The sequence below is a fragment of the Bombyx mandarina genome, chromosome 15 (genome assembly GCF_030267445.1).
Source record: "Bombyx mandarina strain Sakado chromosome 15, ASM3026744v2".
In the NCBI taxonomy this organism is placed as follows: domain Eukaryota; kingdom Metazoa; phylum Arthropoda; class Insecta; order Lepidoptera; family Bombycidae; genus Bombyx; species Bombyx mandarina.
The window spans coordinates 14,116,109-14,140,996 of record NC_143221.1 but is presented as its reverse complement, the minus strand read 5'-3'; the positions used below and the strand labels follow the sequence as shown (position 1 = coordinate 14,140,996).

Sequence of the window (24,888 nt, the reverse complement as noted above, 5' to 3'; positions counted from 1 at the left end):
TTCTAACGAATGAAAACGAGTTCCACGAAATGGTAATTAGAGCTTAGCAAAAAGAAAGAAGTCGGTTATATGGTGAATGAGGTGGTTGCTCAATGGTATTTTTTGAGTTTTGAGCAAAAATTATTACACAATAATGCCTTATGCGAAGATCCATTATCGGTGCGCAGAATCCCAAAAAATTGTTTCCTGAAATGTTGCATTTTACGTCGAAATTGCTCTTTTAAACGTCCCATAACGCTAAAAAAACATTCTCTATTTACCATTTGACCGGAAGGCAAGACTTCTCAGAACACAACACCGCGATAGTCAAAGAAAACAGCCAACATGACATTGATTTTTTATTGACTTTCGCGTGCTTTTATCGGCTTCAGTTCAGTTGGAAGGCGCCATTCTGAAATCTGTGGACTAGTTTGCATGTCAAACTCATAAACCCACGACTAGTCACCAGTACAAGTGCGTTTCTTAAATTTCGGGTCGGAATTTACTCGTTTTAGCACCACCGCAGCGATTTTTATGTCATTGTGCTTAAGGAAAAAGTCTGATCTTTTGGAACTAGCCGAGCGGCAACATATTTCTTACCCAAGTGATTATTTAAAATGATACGACTCGTGACACCCAGAAAGTCCTATCACTGGTGGTAGGACCTCTTGTGAGTCCGCACGGGTAGGTACCACCACCGCGCCTATTTCTGCCGTAAATCAGTAATGCGTTTCGGCTTGAAGGGTGGGGCTGCTATTGTAACTATACTGAGACCTTAGAAATTATATCTCAGGGTGGGTGGCGTATTTACGTTGCAGATGTCTATGGGCTCCAGTAACCACTTAACACCAGGTGGGCTGTGAGCTCGTCCACCCATCTAAGCAATAAAAAAAAGAGCCGGTACTTCTGAAGACAGCTGGCGTTTTTTTCCTTACCTATTCACTGGTAGTCTAATGGGCTATTCCAAATACGCCTGGGTGGGAAGGTGAGCTCACGGACTCAACCTGAAAGGATTTGCTAATACAAACCCTATCAGGGTTTCAGTCACAATTTCCTACACTTATGCAATGTTAACTCCAGTTACAAATGCTGGTGGCCCATCAAAACAACGAAAATCTTTCATCACATATCGACCGCTTTTGAACACTTTTTATACCACGTTTCCGATAATTTTTTGCCTGAATATATATGTAAAGCATAAATAATGATTTCGTGTAATTTTAATGTGATTTAATACATATACGCCTCTATCAGAATGTCAGAAGCATGCCAGCTTAAAAAAAAGATAAACTAAACTAGACTATACTCCGGTATTTGTCAGATTCTGTATTTGGATCTTAACCCTGTCGACGTCATAATGCTACTTCCGCCATCCATAATGAGACATTTTTATCATCGCAGACGAACAGCGGCCCATAAAAATCCGGTAATCCAAGGGGCTCAGCTAATCCGCTACCTAATCACATATTCTTTTTTTTTATGTATTTAATACAAAATAAGCAGATTCCAGATTACCAAAAATATCTTTCGTAATCCAATACGTGCTTATGTTACCATCCTAAAACTTCATTCAATTTTGAACCTGAAACCAACGAAAGAAAAATACAAATTATTTAAACAAAAAATTCGGGCCTAAAAATTCCTCACGAATATTCGTAAGCGATCTAAGAAATGACAATTTATTTTCTTTTGTTCTAAAAGCGTGTCACTGGCCGTTTTCCAATTACAGCACAAGAGCGCATTATGCGGCATAATGCTCAACTAAGCTTCAGCATGATTCGGCATTGTGCGTCACTGAGTCGCATTATGCTCTGTAATTGGAAAACTACCATTAAGTAATGGTTAATTACAGAGCATAATGCGACTCAGTGACGCACAATGCCGAATCATGCTGAAGCTTAGTTGAGCATTATGCCGCATAATGCGCTCTTGTGCTGTAATTGGAAAACGGCCACTGTCTTCCTAGTTGTCTTACAAACGCAATCTTGTTTCATAATACTATTCAATTACCAGTCAATTAATTTCAATTCAATTACCATTTGTTATCTTGTAGTATTTTACCAAGAGCTGGGAAAAAGTTGCTCTGCATTTTAAATAAAAGTTTTAGCTGGGTGGTGATAGAGCTAATTATAAGCACGCATGGGTAGATATCCCCGGCTATTACTGGTGGTAGGACCTCTTGTGAGTCCGCACGGGTAGGTACCACCACCCCGCCTATTTCTGCCGTGAAGCAGTAATGTATTCCGGTTTGAAGGGTGGGGCAGCCGTTGTAACTAATTATACTGAAATCTTAGAACTTATATCTCGAGGTGGGTGGCGCATTTACGTTGTAGATGTCTATGGGCTCCAGTAACCACTTAACACCAGGTGGGCTGCGAGCTCGTCCATCCATCTAAGCAATAAAAATAAAAAAAATAAAAAAGAACATCTCTAAAGTAGAGAATGTCAACATGAAATAAACATATTTTTTTTGGTTAGACCGGAGACTTAATGAATGATCATAGATAGGATGTTGATAATATTAATATTTTACGTGCAACACAAAAAGAAATAAATATAGCTTTTTTCATTAACACCGAAATTTACACCAAACACAGTGAAAGTAAAAAATATCTGGCAAAGGAAAATACTTGATACATAATGGAAGGAGATATTTAATGCTGTATGTATACCAAAGATATATCCGAGTCGCGGTGAGCGGTCGGCTTACAATCCTATTGCCCTTTGTTTTCTATGATTAAGGAATACCGCCTATCCTAAAACAAGAGACTAATATATCAATGTCATTGAGCAGGCGTGATATCTCCGCGGTGGATATACGCAGGAGGATGCGACAAGCAAGCAAGAATTTTCGGTCCATGTTTTTCTCTTAACAATTATTTTATCCCCTAATAAACAGAATATTAAGTTAAAATGTAACTCTTTTTGAAAAGTCAGAAAACTTGCTCCCCTTTTCGTGATTTTACACGCAAACTTCAAAGGAAATTTTTAAAGGAAGCAACAACCCCTTTCGTGAAAAAAAAGGCACACATTTTGTACAATCTTTAGTATAGCGACTTTGATATCTAAAAAAATTAATTGGCATATAGGTAATCGAAATTATTATTTTCTTTCATCACTTATCTAAAATTGAACGATTTTATCAATCATATTATTATCTGCATTATCTTCTTCTTGAAATTCGGTTTTAACAAATATTAATTGTATTGTTTTACCTTTTTGGAGTTTACTCCTTTAGAATCGATTTACATATATAGGCCCGGGGTATGAAAATTATGGGGACCAAAATCGTACTAGCATGTCACACGAAATGCGTTATGCGCCTAGCATGTCACACGAAATGCGTTATGCGCCTGATTGGCTCCTGATTGCGTGATGCGTGCGCGCGCCAATCAGGAGCCAACGCGCGGCCGCGTTATCGCAGGTGACGCCGGGCTGCTGCGCCGGCAGTCCGCCACAAAGCCTCGTACTGATCGCGCGTTTCTCTCATTATTGTATTTTCATATATTTGTTAGTCGTTTGTTTTGTGTCTCGTTAATTTGTTAATAATCTGTTGTGTATCGTGTTGTCGTAATATAGAACTATTTCTCGTATTGTTTCGTTTAATTTTTTATATCCAGTAAACTCCAGTCGTGCGTCGGAGCGGACACACACACTTTTTTTTATCTTAATGGTTATCTGTGCCCTATAAATTAAAGAGCGGACGGTTAGCGTGGTATAGACATGTGATGCGTAGAGAGAAGATGCATGTGACTAGCAGATGTATGGAAATGGTAGTGCAAGATAGAGGGGGAGGAGGTCGACCGAAGAAGACATGGATAGAGTGTGTGAATGACGATATGAGAGAAAGAGGAGTCAGTGTGGAGAGATGGCTGATAGAAGAGAATGGAAGAGAAAAATTAGCTGTGCCGACCCCACCTAGTGAGATAAGGTGGGGAAAAAAAAGAAGAAGATTGGGAAGAAGATGATTAGATGGCTTCGCTTCGATTAGTTTTTCATTGCCCTTGTAGATGGCATAAACATATTACCTATCCTATATTTTATTTTTAATGAAGGATTTTGTAAAATTTTCAGAGTCACAAATTGATAAAATTTAATTAATTTAATTAATTTGTCTATAACAAATAAAGACTTGAATGATTTATAATTTTTTGGAGTTTACTCCTTTAGAATCGATTTACATATATAGGCCCGGGGTATGAAAATTATGGGGACCAAAATCGTACTAGCATGTCACACGAAATGCGTTATGCGCCTAGCATGTCACACGAAATGCGTTATGCGCCTGATTGGCTCCTGATTGCGTGATGCGTGCGCGCGCCAATCAGGAGCCAACGCGCGGCCGCGTTATCGCAGGTGACGCCGGGCTGCTGCGCCGGCAGTCCGCCACAAAGCCTCGTACTGATCGCGCGTTTCTCTCATTATTGTATTTTCATATATTTGTTATTGGAGTTTACTCCTTTAGAATCGATTTACATATATAGGCCCGGGGTATGAAAATTATGGGGACCAAAATCGTACTAGCATGTCACACGAAATGCGTTATGCGCATTTCGTGTGACATGCTAGTACATGCGCCGGCAGTCCGCCACAAAGCCTCGTACTGATCGCGCGTTTCTCTCATTATTGTATTTTCATATATTTGTTAGTCGTTTGTTTTGTGTCTCGTTAATTTGTTAATAATCTGTAGTGTATCGTGTTGTCGTAATATAGAACTATTTCTCGTATTGTTTCGTTTAATTTTTTATATCCAGTAAACTCCAGTCGTGCGTCGGAGCGGACACACACACTTTTTTAGTCGTTTGTTTTGTGTCTCGTTAATTTGTTAATAATCTGTTGTGTATCGTGTTGTCGTAATATAGAACTATTTCTCGTATTGTTTCGTTTAATTTTTTATATCCAGTAAACTCCAGTCGTGCGTCGGAGCGGACACACACACTTTTTATTGGAGTTTACTCCTTTAGAATCGATTTACATATATAGGCCCGGGGTATGAAAATTATGGGGACCAAAATCGTACTAGCATGTCACACGAAATGCGTTATGCGCCTGATTGGCTCCTGATTGCGTGATGCGTGCGCGCGCCAATCAAAATCGTACTAGCATGTCACACGAAATGCGTTATGCGCCTGATTGGCTCCTGATTGCGTGATGCGTGCGCGCGCCAATCAAAATCGTACTAGCATGTCACACGAAATGCGTTATGCGCCTGATTGGCTCCTGATTGCGTGATGCGTGCGCGCGCCAATCAGGAGCCAACGCGCGGCCGCGTTATCGCAGGTGACGCCGGGCTGCTGCGCCGGCAGTCCGCCACAAAGCCTCGTACTGATCGCGCGTTTCTCTCATTATTGTATTTTCATATATTTGTTAGTCGTTTGTTTTGTGTCTCGTTAATTTGTTAATAATCTGTAGTGTATCGTGTTGTCGTAATATAGAACTATTTCTCGTATTGTTTCGTTTAATTTTTTATATCCAGTAAACTCCAGTCGTGCGTCGGAGCGGACACACACACTTTTTTTTCTGTGTTTAGTTATACAATAATTGAAAGCCTTAACTTTACATAACAGTTTAGGGGCATCCGCTACAAGATGTCGCAAGTTTCCATACAGAAAAATATTAGGTCTTAAAGTATCGCAGTTTCAGGGACCTGGCTACGATCTTATGATGTCTATTTCATTATATCGTGTTCAATATTATTTAGAATATTACGCAAAAAAGTAGATAGGCTCCGAAAACCCGTTTTATATTGGAGATTTAAAAAAAATCAACAGTACGTCCTTTACAATTATACCGTCCGGCGGTGCAGAGAAAATGAGCAAACATAATTTAAGAATCTCGCCACCCTCGAGGCGTCTAGATGAAGCGAGCACAGTTAACGATATTACCACAAGACAATATTGAAATAGTATGTATCGATGCGATGGCAGAAACATAATTTTCGTATTTTGACGCCCGTGATTCAATACAGTGTAAGTAAAACTTTGGTAAGCTTGTCGGAAAATATATTTAAACGAAAACATTGTTTTTCTTTAGTAAAGAAAGAGCGCCACATTTAAAATGAAGCCATCATCGACTTTTTTTTTTAGAAATTTTCTGTCAACGCTTTTGTCACATATCCAAACTCACTGCCAAAAATATGTACAAAAATAGCCTCCATTTTGAGCGCTATTGAAAATTAGAAACAAACAAATTTTGTAAACGGCCAAAAGTATTTGTAGGTACGTATAAAAACATTTATTTATTGATAATAAAATAGTAATAAAAAGAAATACTTATTCAAGCATTTTATTACGGTCACATTATAAGTCTATCTTACAATAAGACATCTGCCATGGAATATCATAGGAAATATTTATGATTTACTTGCTGTTATAATTATCGGTACTTGAAATCCGTCCATTTCTCTCACACCTCCGCTTTCTTCTCGATTCGTTTACGAGAAAGTTTAATAAGGAGCGAAGCTGAGTAAAGCGCTCGTAATTGGAGATCAGGGCTGTTATTATTATGTGTATAAACATAATTTTTATGTAGACAAATTTACATGAATAATGACTGAATTAATGACTATTATCTTTAGAAAATCAGAACGGTTAATAGGGAAGCATCCTGAATGATTATTATGTAAAATTATTACTATATAGCCACAAATAATATTGAAACCAAAATGGATTTTTTGAAACGATTTCGAAATCTGATTAATAAATAATTCATTACTTAAGTCGGTTGCAAGACAGGTGCAAAGTTGGAACATTTGACTATCTTTGTCTCGCATGCCTGCACTCTGATATTAGTGTCGTCATAAAGTGTACATCGCAAAAAAAAAGCCCCCATTGTCTCGTTTGTTAAATACTATAATAATATGTGTTATTATTAAGTAGCTAATACTTACAGATCCCCAGCCTGACATAGAAGTAAAGCTCTACAGGATCCGGAACCAGTACTTCGTACAGTCTTTGTCGAAGGTTGCATGCAGTCGTTGCTTTATAACTAACTTATAAAACCTAACTGACTTAGAGTTACCTTTCAAATGATTTTGATACCATAATATATCAAAACACTAAACCCAGATGCTCCCAATTTCCAAGGGTTGCCGTTACATTCAATTTTTCGATTTCGACGCGTAATATTTTTGGTACAAAAGCAGATTTACGTCAACAATTAGATATATGAAAAGCCCATTTCACCCCCTTAAAGTATTTTCCAACCCTTAATAAATATGAAGGGTAAAAGGTTGAAAGAATTCTCGCAACGCTGGAATGTCATAAAACTGTAGCGTTTGTACAGCTATTTTTTTTGTTTGTGGCACACGTACTTGAAGAAATTCAAGCACAAGCTAATTGTATTATAAATGCAATGCTCAAATGCACATACATACTTAATCATAGACATTTAACGTCATGCTTGTCGCTAAATGTTTCACCGAATTTTCTCTTCTCTTGTAATATTTTTGTATTTTGTAAAAATGAAACCCGCAAAATTATAATTTGCGTAATTACTGATGGTAGGACCTCTTGTGAGCCCGCGCGGGTAGGTACCACCGCCCTGTCTATTTCTGCCGTGAAGCAGTTAATGCGTTTCGGTTTGAAGGGTGAGGCAGCCGTTGTAACTATACTTGAGACCTTAGAACTTATATCTCAAGGTGGGTCGCGCATTTACGTCGTACATGTCTATGGGTTCCAGTAACCACTTAACACCAGGTTGACTGTGAGCTCGTCCAACCAACTAGCAATAAAAAAAAATGTTTATGCAAAACAACATTAAAATCGTATGTATGTACGCTCCGGGAACGTTTGCCTAATTTTGCCGCTAGGGGCGCCTTTTCAACTGCATACACATTGAGTTAACTTTTACGTTATCGAGCGCGTTAACAAACTCGCACTAAGCGCACAAGTCGAAATTTTATCACTTAAGCGTGAACATACCATGTGTACTGTCGTATGCAAAACGTTGGTGCTAACTGCACTCTCTGTATCATTATCATGGTTCCAAGTCGGTTTCTGCAACGGCGACCAACATTTTCACTTCAATAACTTAATTTTTTTATTAAATAAATTATTTTAATAAAATGAGGAAAGTTTTTTGCTGTCGTCAACTGAATATACAGCTCCGAGTCAGGCTACTCATGTGCTATATCTGGCCTATCGTCATGTATGGTTGCGAAACGTGGACCCTGAAAAAGGACACTACAAGACGCCTACAGGCATTCGAGATGTGGTGCTACCGTCGCATGCTACGCATTAGTTGGACGCAGAGGGTCCCGGAAAATGTTGCCTGCTATCAAAAAGCGCAAGATAGAGTATCTCGGCCACGTGCTCAGGAACGATCGATACATGCTGCTGCAGCTGATAATTATGGGCAAAGTGGACGGAAAGAGACGTGCTGGGCGAAGAAAAAAGTCATGGCTCCAGAATATCCGTGAGTGGACCGGTATTGCCTCCGTCGAACAGCTGTTCCGGCTGGCTACTGACAGAAAGGAATACAGAAAGCTAACGGCCAACCTTTAGGATTGAAGAGGCACTGGAAGAAGAAGAAGAAGAAACTTAAAAGCTAATGTCCGTGCCTCTCATGCGCTCTAATATGGCTATGGTAGCCTATCTTGTTCTTAAAAGTGCGCAAACAGAAGCTACACGTAAGAACACCACCCACTAAGTTGTAAAAAGTTGTGGAAGGCGGTCTATTTTTCAATTTATTTCGTCTGTCGTCCAGTTCGCGCCTCCTGTCGTTTTCAAAGACATGCACGCCCTGCTGCACCAAGCGTCTCCACTCCAAACGATTCTGTGCTTGGGCCTCCCAACGAGAGGGGTCAATGTTTCATTTCTTCATATGCCTCTCTTAGCCACGATTAGTTATTAAAGTCTTGCATTAGATGGTTACATTATTGTTACATGACATTGTTATTCTAATATATTTAAAGTCTTTGGTAAACACGACTGTTTTTGTTCACATTGTTCGATTTGAGTGCACCGTTTTAATTTGTAATCCAAGTATATACAACAAACAAAAGCAAAACTGTATTATTATTATGGATTGACTCGGTGGTGCAGTGGTTAACGGCCCTGACTGTTGCACCTAGGGTCGTGAGTTTGATTCCGTCATTAGGGAAACTTTCGTGTGATGAGCCCATAACACAGGGAATCCTAAATTAGGACCGGATAACCGTGCCTGATTTGTTCACACTTATTATTATTAGTTAGTATTATAAATTATAGGACCGACGACTTTGAGATCACATTACAAACGTATTTCTAAAAAGTACTGTACCTTTTAAATGTTGGCATATTTGCTCAACGTTCTACAGGATAGTGTATCACGTTAGTGAGATCTGCGTCATTGCGACACATACGGATATTACCATAACAGTCGGAACGTTGCTTCCTGCACGGCAAATAAACAGGAAGCTCTTTATAGATTCAGTTTACTCTTGTTATTTTGTTATTTTGTTAAAAAATCCATTCGCGTCGCTAAAATATGCTTAATGTAAGAAACTCCAATAAAATTTGGATTCTTAAAATATCCGTAACATCGTGCAATAAAAATCAAACCGTAATTACTGGTAACCGTAGTTACTCACCTCTTGTGAGTCCGCACGGGTAGGTACCACCGCCCCGCCTGTTTCTGCCGTGAAGCAGTAATGCGTTTCGGTTTGAAGGGTGGGGCAGCCGTTGTGACTATACTGAGACCTTAGAACTATATCTCAAGGTGTGTGGCGTATTTACGTTGTAGATGTCTATGGGCTCCAGTAACCACTTAACACCAGGTGGGCTGTGAGCTCGTCCACACATCTAAGCAATAAAGAAAAAACCGTGTTTTTGCATAAATTAATAAAAGGCTGTAAAGCATTACAGTGTAAATAAGCCCACAGTATCACTGACCTTCTTTATCCCATTGTTATTTTAATATCTATACTTAATATTATAAAGAGGAAAGATTTGTTTGTTTGTTTGTTTCGAATAGGCTCCGAAACTACTGGACCGATTTGAAAAATTATTTTTCCATTAGAAGCCGACGTTGTCCCTGATGAACATAGGCTACTTTTTTAATTATTTTTTTTAATTTTTTTTTTTGTTTCATGTGTGTTTTAATGTTTCCGAAGCGAAGCGAGGGCGGGTCGCTAGTGTATTATAAACGTGAAAGTTTGTAAGAAGTTATGGATGTATGTTTGTTACTGTTTTACGAAAAAACTACAGAATGGATTCTGATGAAACTTTACAATGATATATTTTACACATTAGAATAACATGTAAACTATAATTTATAAAAATACAGTAGGAATTACAAATTAAGGAGCTTAATTAACAAATTAAGGAGCGGACGGTTAGCGTGGTATACACATGTGATGCGTAGAGAGAAGATGCATATGACTAGGAGATGTATGGAAATGGTAGTGCAAGGTAGAGGACATGAATGGAGTATGTGAATGACGATATGAGAGAGAGAGAGAGAGAGGAGTGAGTGTTGAGATGACGGCTGATAGAATAGAAGAGAAAAAATAGCTGTGCCGACCCCACCTAGTGGGATAAAGTGCAGAAAAAGAAGAAGAAGACAGTAGGAATGACCCAAAATATAATAAAAGTGTCAAGTAATAAGGATTTTTTTTCCATCTGCGAGCTATTTTGGCATGCGCCGCAAAAACCGTTGTATATAGGTACACATACATAATGTAAAATAGAAATGTTTATCTTAAATAGACCTACAAAAAGCCTGTGACAGCATACACTATCTCTTATTTGTAAGCCATTATCGCCAAAATAGTGAGCCATAAATATAAGAAGAGGAAAGATTAGATTTTTTGTATGTTACGTTCTTTTATTATTGTGTTTGTAATTGTCAAAACCAGATTTGTATAAACTAAATTTTAATAAGATCAATAATAAATTACAGCTCCCGAAGCGAAGCGAAGGCGGATCGCTAGTATAGTTCAATAAAAATAATGATATAATAAAAATAACATATAAAATCATCATAGTATAAGTACCTAGCTTCTTCATTTACTTACACAAGCATTACGTTGTATTACGATAAAGAATTAAGAAAATATCAAAGAGAATTGAAACATCAAGGAAGTAACACATTTAATCTTTTTATTCTTAAAGTAAAACTGAATTACAGAAAATCAAAGAATACCGAAATGTCTTGATCTACGTGTTTTTAACGCTACAATATAAAAATCGTGTATGTTAAGACGTGGCTTCTATGAATTTTATAGTCACTTGTTTCTAAAGCAATCTGGATCCGTCGAAAAGGAACAATGCAAAGATACCAAAGAGCAAATGGTGACATAATATTACAATTTAGAGTTTTTTATTTTCCATTTAGATGACAGAACATAGTGAAGGAAAAAATCGAAAGTGTTATCATAAAGTTAAGGTACAAGTAAGTCCTACTAATATTTGAGAATGAATCGGCGTACTAGACTGAAAGATAGACCCGACGCTATACATATTTTTTATTTTTTTTTGTGAAGGAAGGATTACTGCTGATCTTGAGATCTTTCCAGTTTCACTAGGACAGGTGGGCGAGCAAGGGCTCAGGCAGGAAGGGTGGGATATGCTAACAGCTAGTCGAGTATCTCAAAGGAGACCTAGCAACTCAAGAGCAGCTGCTTCGCGAATGAATCTACTACCGGATCGGAATCGCGACCCGCTGAGAAGATCCGGTGAGGAGCTCAGCGGAATGGTACTAGTTCGAGAAATTAAGGTACCTTCTGATAAGTGGTAACTCAAGTCCATTGACACCGCAATGTAAAGGTCACTACACACTTTTATACATAAAGTTATCGTGACTTTTTAAACCTGAAGGCATTACAGCTGCGATGCAAACACTATACCAGATCTTATAGCAGAACTCTATCTTAGATATTATACCGGAATCGTGATATTTTTTGTGATGATCATTAATAGTACATTGTGCACCAAGGGAGAAAAGTTGGACATTTCCTTTCTCGCCTTCGGCTTGGGTGGCAATTTTAAACGCGGGATGAGACTTCTAAGAAAAACAATTTAACTGTTTTTAAATTTTTAAATAAACTGCTACTAATTGAATAAGAACTGTCTGATGAACTCATCTTTGTTTAATACTTCACTATTAAATTTTATTGCCTTTTGTTTATTTCAATTTTACACTATTGCACAATATTGCAAATTACCCGAGCAAAACAATGGCGGAGAATTTTAGGTGCGTGAGAGCAGACGTAGACACTAAAGCGCATGCGCACTTGTCAGTACCCAGGGGGAAAAAGTTAGACTTTCTTCCCTGTACAGCGGGACGAAAACCGAACTTTCGGAGTAGGTAGGAGAAAAAAGCGTTTTTCTCTGACTACGAGTAGTTGTAAAATGTTTCTATAGTACTGATATTGTTTTCTACTAATTTTTCAGTAAATGAATCCGAAGCTGGTGCTTGATTGAATTGAACCATTACGAGTTCGTATGTAACTATTGTGCCGGCAACCTGAAAAATACATAAGATCTTTAATAATCTATATAGTTTTGGGATATTTGGGATTAGACCACGTTACTTTTTTTTCAAAGCAATAATGACATTGATTCGAATGATTGCCCTTGTAGGCAGACGAGCATACGTCCCACCTGATGATGAGTGGTTACCGTCGCCCATGGACTTCAACAATGTCAGGGGTAGAGCCAAGCCACTGCCTACCAACTTTGAACTCGTGAACAGCGGTGGCTCCTTGTTCGAGTTCCAAGCCTATGCCATATTTCCATCTGATTAGAAGATTTTCTAGTTGAAAAATTCTTCTAATAGTACTAGTAGAAAATATTTGAACCCAAGTATCGTGCAAATTCAAATTTTATGTACTGTTAATACAGCATGTTTTGGGTCGAACGAGTCGATTATTCCTGTCGCAAAACATCATAAATTTCAGGTCGACGGGTAAGATAATTATTGCTATAACTCAAGATGATCTCGAGGCTTTGAACGGGATCTAACTCATAGACACAACCCACTGAGTTTCTTCCCAGTGGGTCGCGATTCCGATCTGGTGCTAGATTCAGCGAAGCACTGACTTACTAGTGTTAATAATTCTCTTAAGTTGAGCCCGTGAGTTGGAAGCTGGATTAGCCCCTTAGGCTACCAACGATTCGTTAGGGAAAAGAGCGGCATTCATATTGCGATCATAATGGGGCTTGATAAGTCGTCGTGGCCTAAAGGATAAGACGTCTGGTGCATTCGTGTTGAAGCGATGCACCAGTGTTCGAATCCCGCAGGCGGGTACCAATTTTTCTCAATCAAATCACTCAACATCGTGTAATAAAATCAAACCCGCAAAATTATAATTTGCGCAATTACTGGTGGTAGGACCACTTATGAGTCCGCGCAGATAGGTACCACCGCTCTGCCTATTTCTGCCGTGAAGCAGTAATGCGTTTCGGTTTGAAGAGTGGGGCAGCCATTGTAACAATTCTTGAGACTTAGAACTTGTATCTCAAGGTGGGTGGCGCATATACGTTGTAGATGTCTATGGGCTCCAGTAACCACTTAACACCAGGTGGGCTGTGAGCTCGTCCACCCATCTAGGCAATAAAAAAAAAATCATGTTTCGTCGCAATAACGATGCTAGTAAATAATATTAGATTTAAAAATTACTTACACTCAAGAGCAATCCACGAGTGACGCTGAAAAATTGGAATCCAGTCAGAGCAACGTTGTCCCCGTTAACTTGTTCCAGAAATCTCTGCACCTAGTATATTTTTTTAAAAACAATTCAGGATAATTATTTATTCTCTATTTAACAGTTTCTAATTCTTGTAAACGATAATCATCTTTGATCACGACTGGAGCTAGTGGAAAACTTTAGAGTGACCATTGTTTATTATGATCATTAAATGGAATAAGTTACAAATAAGCCCAGAGGTTTTTCCTAAAACATATTCCAGTCGTTTCTCATTCTTTATATCACGTACTCCATAATTATGATAGAAGCTACAAGACGATTATGAATAATGAAGAAAGATATGCAAGACATGGTATTGCATGGCATGGTATATTGAAAAAATGTATAAAAATACTGCACTATTATTAGATTAATAACCGCTTTTAATAAGAATTAAAAGTTACCGAATATAAACTAATTAATATTACTATAACTAGTATTACTTACTTCTACACAATAAACAGCTGAAGGTACATCATATAGGATAGGTGCAGGCACTGTTGATGCCAAATTTACTTGTGACGCTATCAACGAAACTGCTATAGATCTAGATATTAAGAACCCCAACGAGAACAGTAAATAAATAACAGGTTCACTTCCGACAGGTGGAGTTCTCCTGGAAAACGAATCTTTGATATAACCTATTGGTAGAATTCAATACAAATGTCGTTAAAGGAAAAATATAACTCACCTTTCAGAATAGTTGTAACATAATCCAACCATATCAACACTGTCACTGTCATAAAGAGTTAATAAAGTTAAAAGGACAATAATAATTATCCTCAAAGCAAAGTATTTGAGTTTCGTTAATCATATTGTAAAAGTTTGTTAGTTTGGTACAACGAATGGAGTGAATGTTTTTCACCATTAGGTCCTATTATTATGTATTTATTTTATTCATTTATTAGCCTATATATATATTCGAAGAAATATATTTTATATCTAGATTTTTATTTCAACATTCTCAGATATTTAAAATAAATCATTTTCATGATCTTAAATCAGATGAGAAACTTACTCAAAAGTATTAAATAGTTGGACGCATACAAAAAATAAATTATTTGCAAATGAAATAAACACGATTCCGTTTATGATTTCATCAACTTTCCTGACCAGTTTTGTAGCTCTGCAGTATGTTTCTCTTGTTGTTCGCCAAAATATTTCCGGGAGATACTAAAAATAAAAATATACAACTAATAAAATAAAAGAAGTACTTTCCACAGACAGGTTTGTTTTTCCTGTGAATTCTAACTCAAATGGCTAAGCTTTTATCTGTTATAATCAGGATTTAACTCACAGGACAGTTCAGGTTCCTTAAAGTCAAGAGTGATGATGAAAAGTTCAAACTCTAAAAAATGTGTTGTGCATATCAAAATTGGTTACACAATTGGCAATCTATGCTTTAATAGAAGCCAAATAATTGGTTCGATGTTACGACACAAGCCATATGAAGAGCGACTTAAAGACTACCAAAATCTGTACAGCGTAGACAGAGAGAGACTATAATCGAGGCAATTTATATATAACAACAATAAGTGCTTCCAAAGTCACCTCTTAAGACTGTTTGGTCAAGGACCAATCCTAAACCAAGGAAAATCTAAAAATGTAGCAACTCGAGTAATGGGCTCGTATTAAAGTATCTTCAAAACTTAACTTGTCAAACCTTTTTTTTTATTGCTAGATGGTTGGACGAGCTCACAGCACACCTGATGTTAAGTGGTTACTGGAGCCCATAGACATCTACGACGTAAATGCGCCACCCACCTTGAGATATAAGTCCTAAGGTATCAAGTATAGTTACAACGGCTGCCCCACCCTTCAAACCGAAACGCATTATTGCTTCACGGCAGAAATAGGCAGGGCGTTGGTACCCACCCGCGCGGACTCACAAGAGGTCCTACCACCAGTAATAAAACCTGAAATCACTAAGCTTTGAAAAAATACGCATCAGCAAAAGTCGTTTAGTTGGTTCTGTAAATATTCATTAAATTCTACGTAACCTTAAAATGTTCCTTGTATATTTGAGAAAATGCATGTTTTTGTGAAATGTCCTAAAATTTGTAAATCACTCAAGAGTTTTGGTTGAATAGTTGACAGCCATTGTACAAAAATATAAAACAACACTATAAAATCCATAATATCTTAATCAGATATTCCTAATATACGATCACTTATTCCAAAGAATCTTATAAGACGTTGAAATAACTAAATCCAAGTTCTGCTTTCTATTTAATCTCGGCTGGGAACTTTCTAATCCACAACATAGGGGGCTGTAGTTATATCCCTGAACATTCTCGAATGTTCGAAACTTTGTCATTCGGAAGGCTTCGGTACAAGTGATAGCACTCACCACGAAGAACATATTCGGACTTAGGACTTACGTCGCTAACACCTGCGGATTCTCATGAATATTTTCTTATTATACACAAAAATACCGTTAAACTGAAATTTTTGCGTGATAAGTCTGTGGTGTCCATAGGCTAGAATAGCATCACCTTAGTTCTTATCCTGGTATAAAGACTAAAGCATCAATCGGAGTATGGTCAGCAGCACCCCCTGAATATTATACCAGGTTATCGCAATCGCCAACCGGTATATGTTGGTGGTAGATAGTATTGTAAGCCTGGTACTTCCATCCTGCTTATCTTTGTCCCAAAGCAGTCAAGTGTTCCGTTTTGACCAGTAAGGTAGGATGGGTTTTTAGAGTTTTAGTTTTTTTTTTTATATTATCTAAGTTAGTCTACAAACCCAAAGTATACAAAAGAACACAACAATGCAACAAATAACTTGCTAATAGACTAAAATGAGAATTATATATATTTGTTTTGGAGATTACCTTTCCTTGTGCAGGCAACAGCTTCTTGTTGACCAAATCCAAACGTGATGTCAGATAGTAACTCATACAAATCACGAACAAATCCGTGAAGTTCCATATAAAATGCGATTGAATGTTAAGGAGCTGCAAACATAACAACTTTAAGACAACTTCTTCTTATTCTTAATCGAATACTTCATTGCTGAAGGTCGTGTCCTTGAAAGCCCTTCGTGGCTCTTTGTACCCTCGGCTTCCATTTGTGCTAGTTATTACAGAAGATGAGCTCACAATACGGCCCATCTGATTTTAATTCATCATAAAAATTGGTACTGGACTTAGAATTTATGAGCTCCCACCCTATAGAGGTTAATACAAATAAGTTTTGGCGGTTATATTGGTAGTGGTGACTAATGGTTCAGGGCGTTATCGGAAGTGAGATAATTATAACAATTAAATAACACAACTGGTTACTCTTTGCGCTTATTCGCGACTGAAACTAAAAGTAACAAGCAACGGAGCTTACGGGCGCAGCTGCAAATTATGACTACGTACTATTTTGTTTTAATAGCAAGCTGTGTTCCTACAAAACAAATGACAGTATTTGAATTTGTACAATTACCTGTGTTACCATTCCCAGCGCTGCCGAATACGGAAGAAAATCAAATACCATAGGGTAAAAATATTTGACGAAGCCCTCATAAAAACCAGTGTCTGGATAGCAAATCTGTGCAGCTGAATATGCAGATCTGATTGAGAATATATGTTCCACTGAAAATGAAAGCTGAGCCATTTTTAAATGTATAATTTTCGAGATGAAAGTCTTTATCTTCACTTTCCTCGTGTATTCCCGAAGAGAACAAGAAAAAGACAGCTTGGACTAAACTAAATATGTCTGTCTATGTATGATTAAGCTATACAATGTAACCAAATTTCATATTCCCTTGTTTCGTACTCAAATACCAAACCGATTTGAAGATTGAAGAAGTTTTGGATCTTGATTGGGTATACTCTGTTTTATTCTTCTTCTTCTCAACTGTGTCACTCTTGACATAGTGGTCGTGATCGTCATGTAGTGTTGGAAGGGGCAGACTTGATGCGTCTAATGAAGTCACGCCATCTCTCCCCGCTCGAGACCATTCTATTGCACTCATTTAGGGGACATCTGTTTTATTATGTTTGTTTAAATTGTTTAGTTTTTGTTCTAAAGTATCCTAAATGATAAAATTACCGATGTTTCAAGCAATAACACTACGAAATACGTTCCTTATTTGCTTACAAATGATTTTCAATTGAATCTGTGAAAATAATTAAATCGTAACAGCATTAGGTAATGGAATCTAAATATTTGATTGGGTTATTATATCAGACAGTCGATAGCAGAATACTTTACTGATCAAATCCGCATTTCCGATTAATATTGTAGGGTTCAAAGTATATTAATATCTAGCTTCATTTTTACCTATCTACAACAAAAAGGCTTAACATAATTAATATAAGGCTTAAACATCGAAACGCCTTCATTAGACTTACATATGGCCAAAACCAGTACAAGCAAAAGTGTAATATTGCATTTCTTCTTTAGTCTGAAGTCGAAACTTGGATCTAATTCTTCAGATTTGGAAATGTGTTGGATAAGTTCCGGCCAACGTCTGGATGCTCGCACGAAAGCTATCATCGAAATAAATGTAACTCCATAGAATATTATGGGAGCTGAAAACGTTATGTATAAATAGGTACCTCCAATAAATATTCTATAGTCGAATATAGGCTTTCGCAATAAATTCCTAATGTAATTATTTGAAGTAATAGTAATAGCAACTTTAAGATATAACGACAAAGGTTAATAAGATATAATAATTTATAAGATCTTCAACTGGGCGGAAGAAATTTCTGGTCAAATGATTTTTTTTTAGGAAGGAAAGGCTACTGGTGGCCCATTGACCTTTCCAATTTCACCAGCCCAAATATTACTACTCTGCAATTATATACAAATATGCATATAAACATCGAGAAAATGTCATTAGCGAGATTTAAGTATCTCTCAAATATTTGGGTTCTATGATGACAAACCCCACAAAATTTTATTGTACGCCTAATGGATAAAAATCACCAAAAAACGGTCACCATATCCGTCAATGTGAGCTTCCTTATCCAATCAATCATCTAATAAAATTGTTGTAAATATTTTATGATATTTAAGCGAGCTATATAATTAGCTTAATATATAGGTAATTAGTTTGTAAATATAGGCACAGTAAATCTAGTCTATCTTATGCTATTATCGAAGCTTGTAGTCATGGTTTTTAAGCTATTGCATAGCTTCTATCGCGGGCCTTGAGCGCAGCGACTGAATCAAGAAATTCCGTAACGAAAATAACCTGACACCCCCACTACGCCTACTATGAATCTCGCGTTCAACACATTCACACGTTGCGCTTATGTAATGTTTGTGAATAAGCGCGCGGCGTGACGTCGCACTGCCGCATGCACATCATGAAAAGTCTGCCATTTCTCCCTCGCGCGGTCTAGGTTATGAGTGTGAAGGTGACAATTAATATTTTGCTTTTGTTAATGTTCATAAATATAGCGTGGTCTTATTTTATTGTTGTTTTAATATTAAATTATTATTGTCGATTTATAATTGCATAAGTTGATAAAAATGCTATGCAATAGCTTTACCGCGGCAGTCTCCGAGTGCCACACGTGTTTTTTGGTAATTAAAGCATCACCCAACTCAATCATGTTTAAGTTTATTTTGAATTGGATAAACTGCATTTTCGCCCTTTAGATTGGAACGCGAGATTGCTTTGCAGCAGAAATAGGCACAAAGCTGATATCAAGCGGAATAGGCTTACCATTACCTTACTAGGTGTATTTTATGTTCAATATACCTAGTCAGGTCATAAATTCTGTCACATGTTTAATGTAAAATAATTGAAACAAGTTTATTCATTATGTAACCATTCATATACCAAAATGAACTTAACAAAACATAGATTCTTATGACACTAAAGTTTATTTAAAATAACCTCCGTGATTTTCAATACAGGCCTTCAATCTGCGCGGCCAGTCGTCTATCGCAGCACGAACGAGGTCCATTTCAATATCGGCGGCTGCCTTAATCAAGGATGTCTTGAGTGACTCCAAATTGGGATGAGACTTTGAGCACGCCTTTTCCTCCAAGTGTTGCTATATCTTGTAATCTAACGGATTCAAATCTGGACTGGAGGAGGGCCAGTCTTCATGCCGGATGAAGTCGATTTCACGCGCCGCCAGCCAGTCTTGTGTGCTCTTCGCTCTATGAGCTGGCGCCGAATCTTGTTGGAATACCCAGTGCCTGTTATTGAACATGGTATGAGAAACAGGTTCCACAAGGTTCGTCAGGACTGTATTTTGATACACAACTGCATTCGTATTTACACCTTTCTCACAAAAATGTACCTCTGTTAAGCCCCAATAAGAAACTCCCAACCATACCATGAGCGAGGATGGAAAATGACCTCGTTGGACACGCGGAATACGGTTGCTCGCTTCTTCATTACTGTGTGCGTACACCTTATCATTTTGTTTGTTGTAGCTCTCTTCTACGGTAAAAATTTTTTCATCCGAAAAAAGAAAATCCCGATATTTTTTTCCCGCGTACCGCTTCAACAGAGCGCGGCATCTCTTCAGTCTCAGGTCCATTAGACGAGCATTCAAACGATGTCCTGTTTTTCTTCGATATGCCCGAAGCCTTAAGTCTTCATTTAACACCCTTTTCACCGTGGTTCTGCTTAACCCCATCTGAAGGGCCAACAGTTTCTGCTTACGTTTGGGATTTCTTTGAATTCGCGCCTTCACAGCTTTTATCACTGCTGGAGTCCTAACAGACCGAGGGCGACCACTTCTTGATCTGTCATCTACACTAGAGTCTTCATTGTATCGTTTGATGGTACGATAAACGAATCTTTTGGTTATATTAAAATTTTTCAGTATGTTAAAAATTGGAATTGGCGCGTAACCGCAACGATGCAACGCAATAACTGCAACACGGTCTTCTTTAAGCGTCCACTCCATATTTAAAAATGAGTAAAATTCTAAAAGTATACATTTTTTATTTTCATGAACAATACGAAATTCGAATTCAATAAACTTTTTTGTGGCCAGCATTCTAAAAGAAAAGTTTTTACTGTGTGACAATACTTATGACCTGACTAGTTAGACAACCAGTATACTCCAATAACAACAGCCCTGTACTAAAAGTAAGTCAATTCAAGTGAAACTGCTAAACTCTGGTGTTGTCATAGATATACATTTCGATGCTTAAAAGGCAAACGTAACTAAGCGACAATAACTGCTTTATATATAAATGATAGGCAATAACCATATTCGATGCGCAAAAAAATATATTTCTAAGTCTATTAAAATCATTTCAATCCTACAGCTAGTAGATTTTTTTTTTATTGCTTAGATGAGTGGACGAGCTCACAGCCCACCTGGTGTTAAGTGGTAACTGGAGCCCATAGACATCTACAACGTAAATGCGCCACGCACCTTGAGATATAAGTTCTAAGGTCTCAGTACAGTTACAACGGCTGCCCCACCCTTCAAACCGAAACGTATTACTGCTTTACGGCTGAAATAGGCAGGGAGGTGGTACCTACCTGTGCGGACTCACAAGAGTTCCTACCAACAGTAATTACGCAATTTATAATTTTGCGGGTTTGATTTTTATTACACGATGTTTTTCCTTCACAAAAATTGGTACCCGCCTGCGGGATTTGAACACCGGTGCATCGCTACATACGAATGCACCGGACGGACGTCTTATCCTTTAGGCCACGAGATACGTTAAAATAGATTTTTTTCAGGTATTTCAACTTTAAATTAGTTTACTGTAAAGTTCACGCATTGTCGCTTAGTCACGTTTGCCTTCCAAGCGTCGATATGTAGCTGAAATGAATATGTGGGAGCCAATGTAGAATCCACCATTAGCCTAACTTCCTATTAAACCTAATTTTTTTTAAAAGTACTTTATCAATGAATATCCAACAATTATCTAATTTTTATTTCAGGTCATAATAAAAGTGAAATATTTACTCGTTCCATTCAAAGTAGTCTCAAAATGGGCAACATATAAAATGCACATCACTATGATAAAAAGTTGTCCAATCATAGATAGCATTGAATAGCCGCATTTCCATGAAATCGGCACGAACCTGAAAGTAAAAGAACTTGCTATATGTGTGTGCAGGAAGTTCTGAATAAAGATAAAAATATAAGTAAGACATACGAAGATATATTATTTATAGCATGCCTATTCATTCTACCAAATAGTTTTAATATATACCTTTATTTGTTCTTTTGTTTCTCTAATTTTTATTTTTTATTTTTTTTTATTGCTAGTTGAGTGGACGAGCTCACAGCCCACCTGGTGCTAAGTGGTTACTGGAGCCCATAGACATTTACGACGTAAATGCGCCACCCACCTTGAGATATAAGTTCTAAGGTCTCAAGTATAGTTACAACGGCTGCCCCACCCTTCAAACCGAAACGCATTACTGCTTCACGGCAGAAATAGGCAGGGTGGTGGTACCCAACCGCGCGGACTCTTAAGAGGTCCCACCACCAGTAAAAATTTTAATTTTTTTTAAATTTTTTAATCTTCTAAATTTAACTTGTAATAATTTATAAATAGGTTTTTTATTAATGATTTGAAAAAAATCCAATTTAATTACTATGATGAAGACTCTAGACACGTAAATATTCCCTACCTTCAACTTAGCCTCAAATAGATTAATTGCATCCAATGGAATCACGCATAAGCTGTTTTGCATCGATCGAGATCTTCCCGAATATTACAAAAATTAGTTACAGTCTAAACATACATAGGAAGCCACCTAATCTCGACCATCCGGATCTCCTCAATAGGTTAAAGAAACACACTAGGCCGTGAGAAACATTGATGCTAAAAACCTACCAGAATTATATCGACCTAGAAAAGTCACTTCAACAATAATAGTAGGTTATTAACGATCCAATGGTATACTATCAATCAGATAGACATATCCAGTATTTATCAGGAACAACAATCACGATTAATAGCTACGAATTGGAACTGCCTTTTAAACTGCTTGACTTTGTTTGGTAAATTATTATGTTAACTGATACATTGAAAGATAATTATTTCCTGTTCCTGACTATATTCTAGTAACAAAGAGACTCGAAGATCTTATTGCGTTTAACTAATCTCTTATTATCAAGATAATTGTTTACAACGGATTTACATTCAATGTCCAGCATTTAATTTTTTGTAGTATTTTTTTTTTATTGCTTTGATGGGTCGTCCACCCACTTACAGCTCACCTGGTGTTAAGCGGCTACTGGAGCCCATAGACATGTACAAGGTAAATGCGCTACCCATCTTGAGATATAAGTTATAAGGTCTCAGTATAGTTACAACGGCTGCCCCACCCTTCAAACCGAAACGCATTACTGCTTCACGGCAGAAATAGGCGGGGTGGTGGTACCTACCCGTGCGGACTCACAAGAGGTCCTACCACCAGTAAAAAACTTTTTGGTGTAGCTACAAAAAAAATGTGTCCATCTTTATAATAATATATTTTTGCCTTAGTATCTAGGAGTATTTGCCCCAGCTGGTGGTGAATGGTTGCGGTAGGCAACGGCTTGGCTCTGCCCCTGGCATTGCTGAAGTCCATGGGCGACGGTAACCACTCACCATCAGGTGGGCCTTATGCTCATCTGCCTACAAGGGCAATAAAAAAAAACCCTCATGCATAGACCAGCTATGCAAGGGGCATAGTCAAGTTGCTAATTACTATAATTATTGCTTAGTGCATGTCTCAAGAATCTTTAGAAAAGAAAAAATAGAAGTCTCAAGAATCTTTACTGGTGGTAGGACCTCTTGTGAGTCCGCGCGGGTGGGTACCACCACCCTGCCTATTTCTGCCGTAAAGCAGTAATGCGTTCCGGTTTGAAGGGTGGGGCAGCCGTCGTCGGCAGGGCAACTATACTTGAGACCTTAGAACTTGTATCTCAAGGTGGGTGGCGCATTTACGTTGTGGATGTCTATGGGCTCCAGTAACCACTTAACACCAGGTGGGCTGTGAGCTCGTCCACCCATCTAAGCAAAAAAAAAAAAAAAAAAATATTAGGTGGGTAAAAAGTCAATCACTTGTGTAGTGCAATAAAATAAAGCAAACACTTCGAAAATACTAACTTAACTTTGTTCGCATCGTTACTTAGAAGACCAGCAATGGGAAATAATGAGAATAATTGTCCAATAAACAAAACCAGTTTTAGAGATCCTTGAAACGTTACAGTTTCTTGGCTTTGAATTTTGTGAATCTTGCTTTCTGGGGAAACATCAACAATGTAGAATATACTTAAATGATACTCTTAAAGTAAGTGTAACCTGAATGCTAAGATTCGTTTAGAATTATGTCAATTGCATTGTTAGATACTACGAAGCATAAGGTCAATAAAGTTATTGTTAATTTTAAAGTCAAAAAGGTGCCTTAAACAGAAACATCCACTTTGAAACCATCTTCCATTGTTAAAATACAACCTTAATGACCCAGAAATAATTAAGACGGTGGTGGTGCCTACCAATTACAGGTACTACCTTCTTAGTTATTTCTTCCGCGAGGTAGTCAAGCGTTGCTGTTTGGCAGATATGACAACTGTGGAACTATACAATTATGACTTTGAACTCACGTCTCGAGATCAATAAGACATGTCAAAAAAAAAGCCCGCAACTGAATACGAAAAAAAAAAAAAATAGTGTAAATAATGTTTTATAAGTAAATCAGACTCCAAACTTACTTTTGGCCGAAGTCCAAAACGATAAGTTCTGTTTGTAGTTTCTCAGAAGCATTTCTTAGTTAAAATTCTTTGGTATCGTGTTCAATAGTACTATTTACTTCTTTACCCGATTCAGTTGTGACTCGCTAATGGATGTTTTTCATTTACAGACCGTGTCATAGATTTTAGGGATCCTTCGTTTATTATTTTGGTTGAATTTTTCCTTAGAGTTGCTCCTTAGTTCGAACCTGTATGTATGAGCAGTTTCTAAACACTATTTTGGCTGCCGTTGGTAGTTTGAAAATTGCTTTCTTAGGATTACTAATAGAAAAAAAAACACTCACATATATACTGAGATATTTTTTACCATACCACCTAGTATCCAGTATACTAGGTGGTATCGTATTTTAGCTGTGCCTCATAAGTATAACAACGTGTCTATCGGAAATCGAAACCTATTATAATAAATAAACGAGATTTGAATGTGGGCTAGTAATGAACTAAGTACTAGTGAGTCTAGATAAATAAATCCAGTTACAATGCCGAAGATGCGGGTTATTTTTGTAAAAGTTGAGTATTTTTGTTTTGAGAGTTTGAGATGTATTTACAGTACGTATTCATG

General features: G+C 37.5%; 1 protein-coding gene across 1 annotated transcript; it reads right to left on the bottom strand.

Annotated features, from left to right (window-relative positions):
- Positions 1-11,904: 11,904 nt before the first annotated feature.
- Positions 11,905-24,339, bottom strand: LOC114248576 (gustatory receptor for sugar taste 64f). The gene is given in 10 exon segments (XM_089733462.1): positions 11,905-12,426; positions 13,586-13,675; positions 14,096-14,304; positions 14,662-14,821; positions 16,485-16,607; positions 17,083-17,231; positions 17,994-18,173; positions 21,543-21,661; positions 23,683-23,818; positions 24,288-24,339. Coding segments are annotated over 10 exon segments (1,350 nt in total). The 3' UTR covers positions 11,905-12,294.
- Between the last annotated feature and the right edge of the window lie 549 nt (positions 24,340-24,888).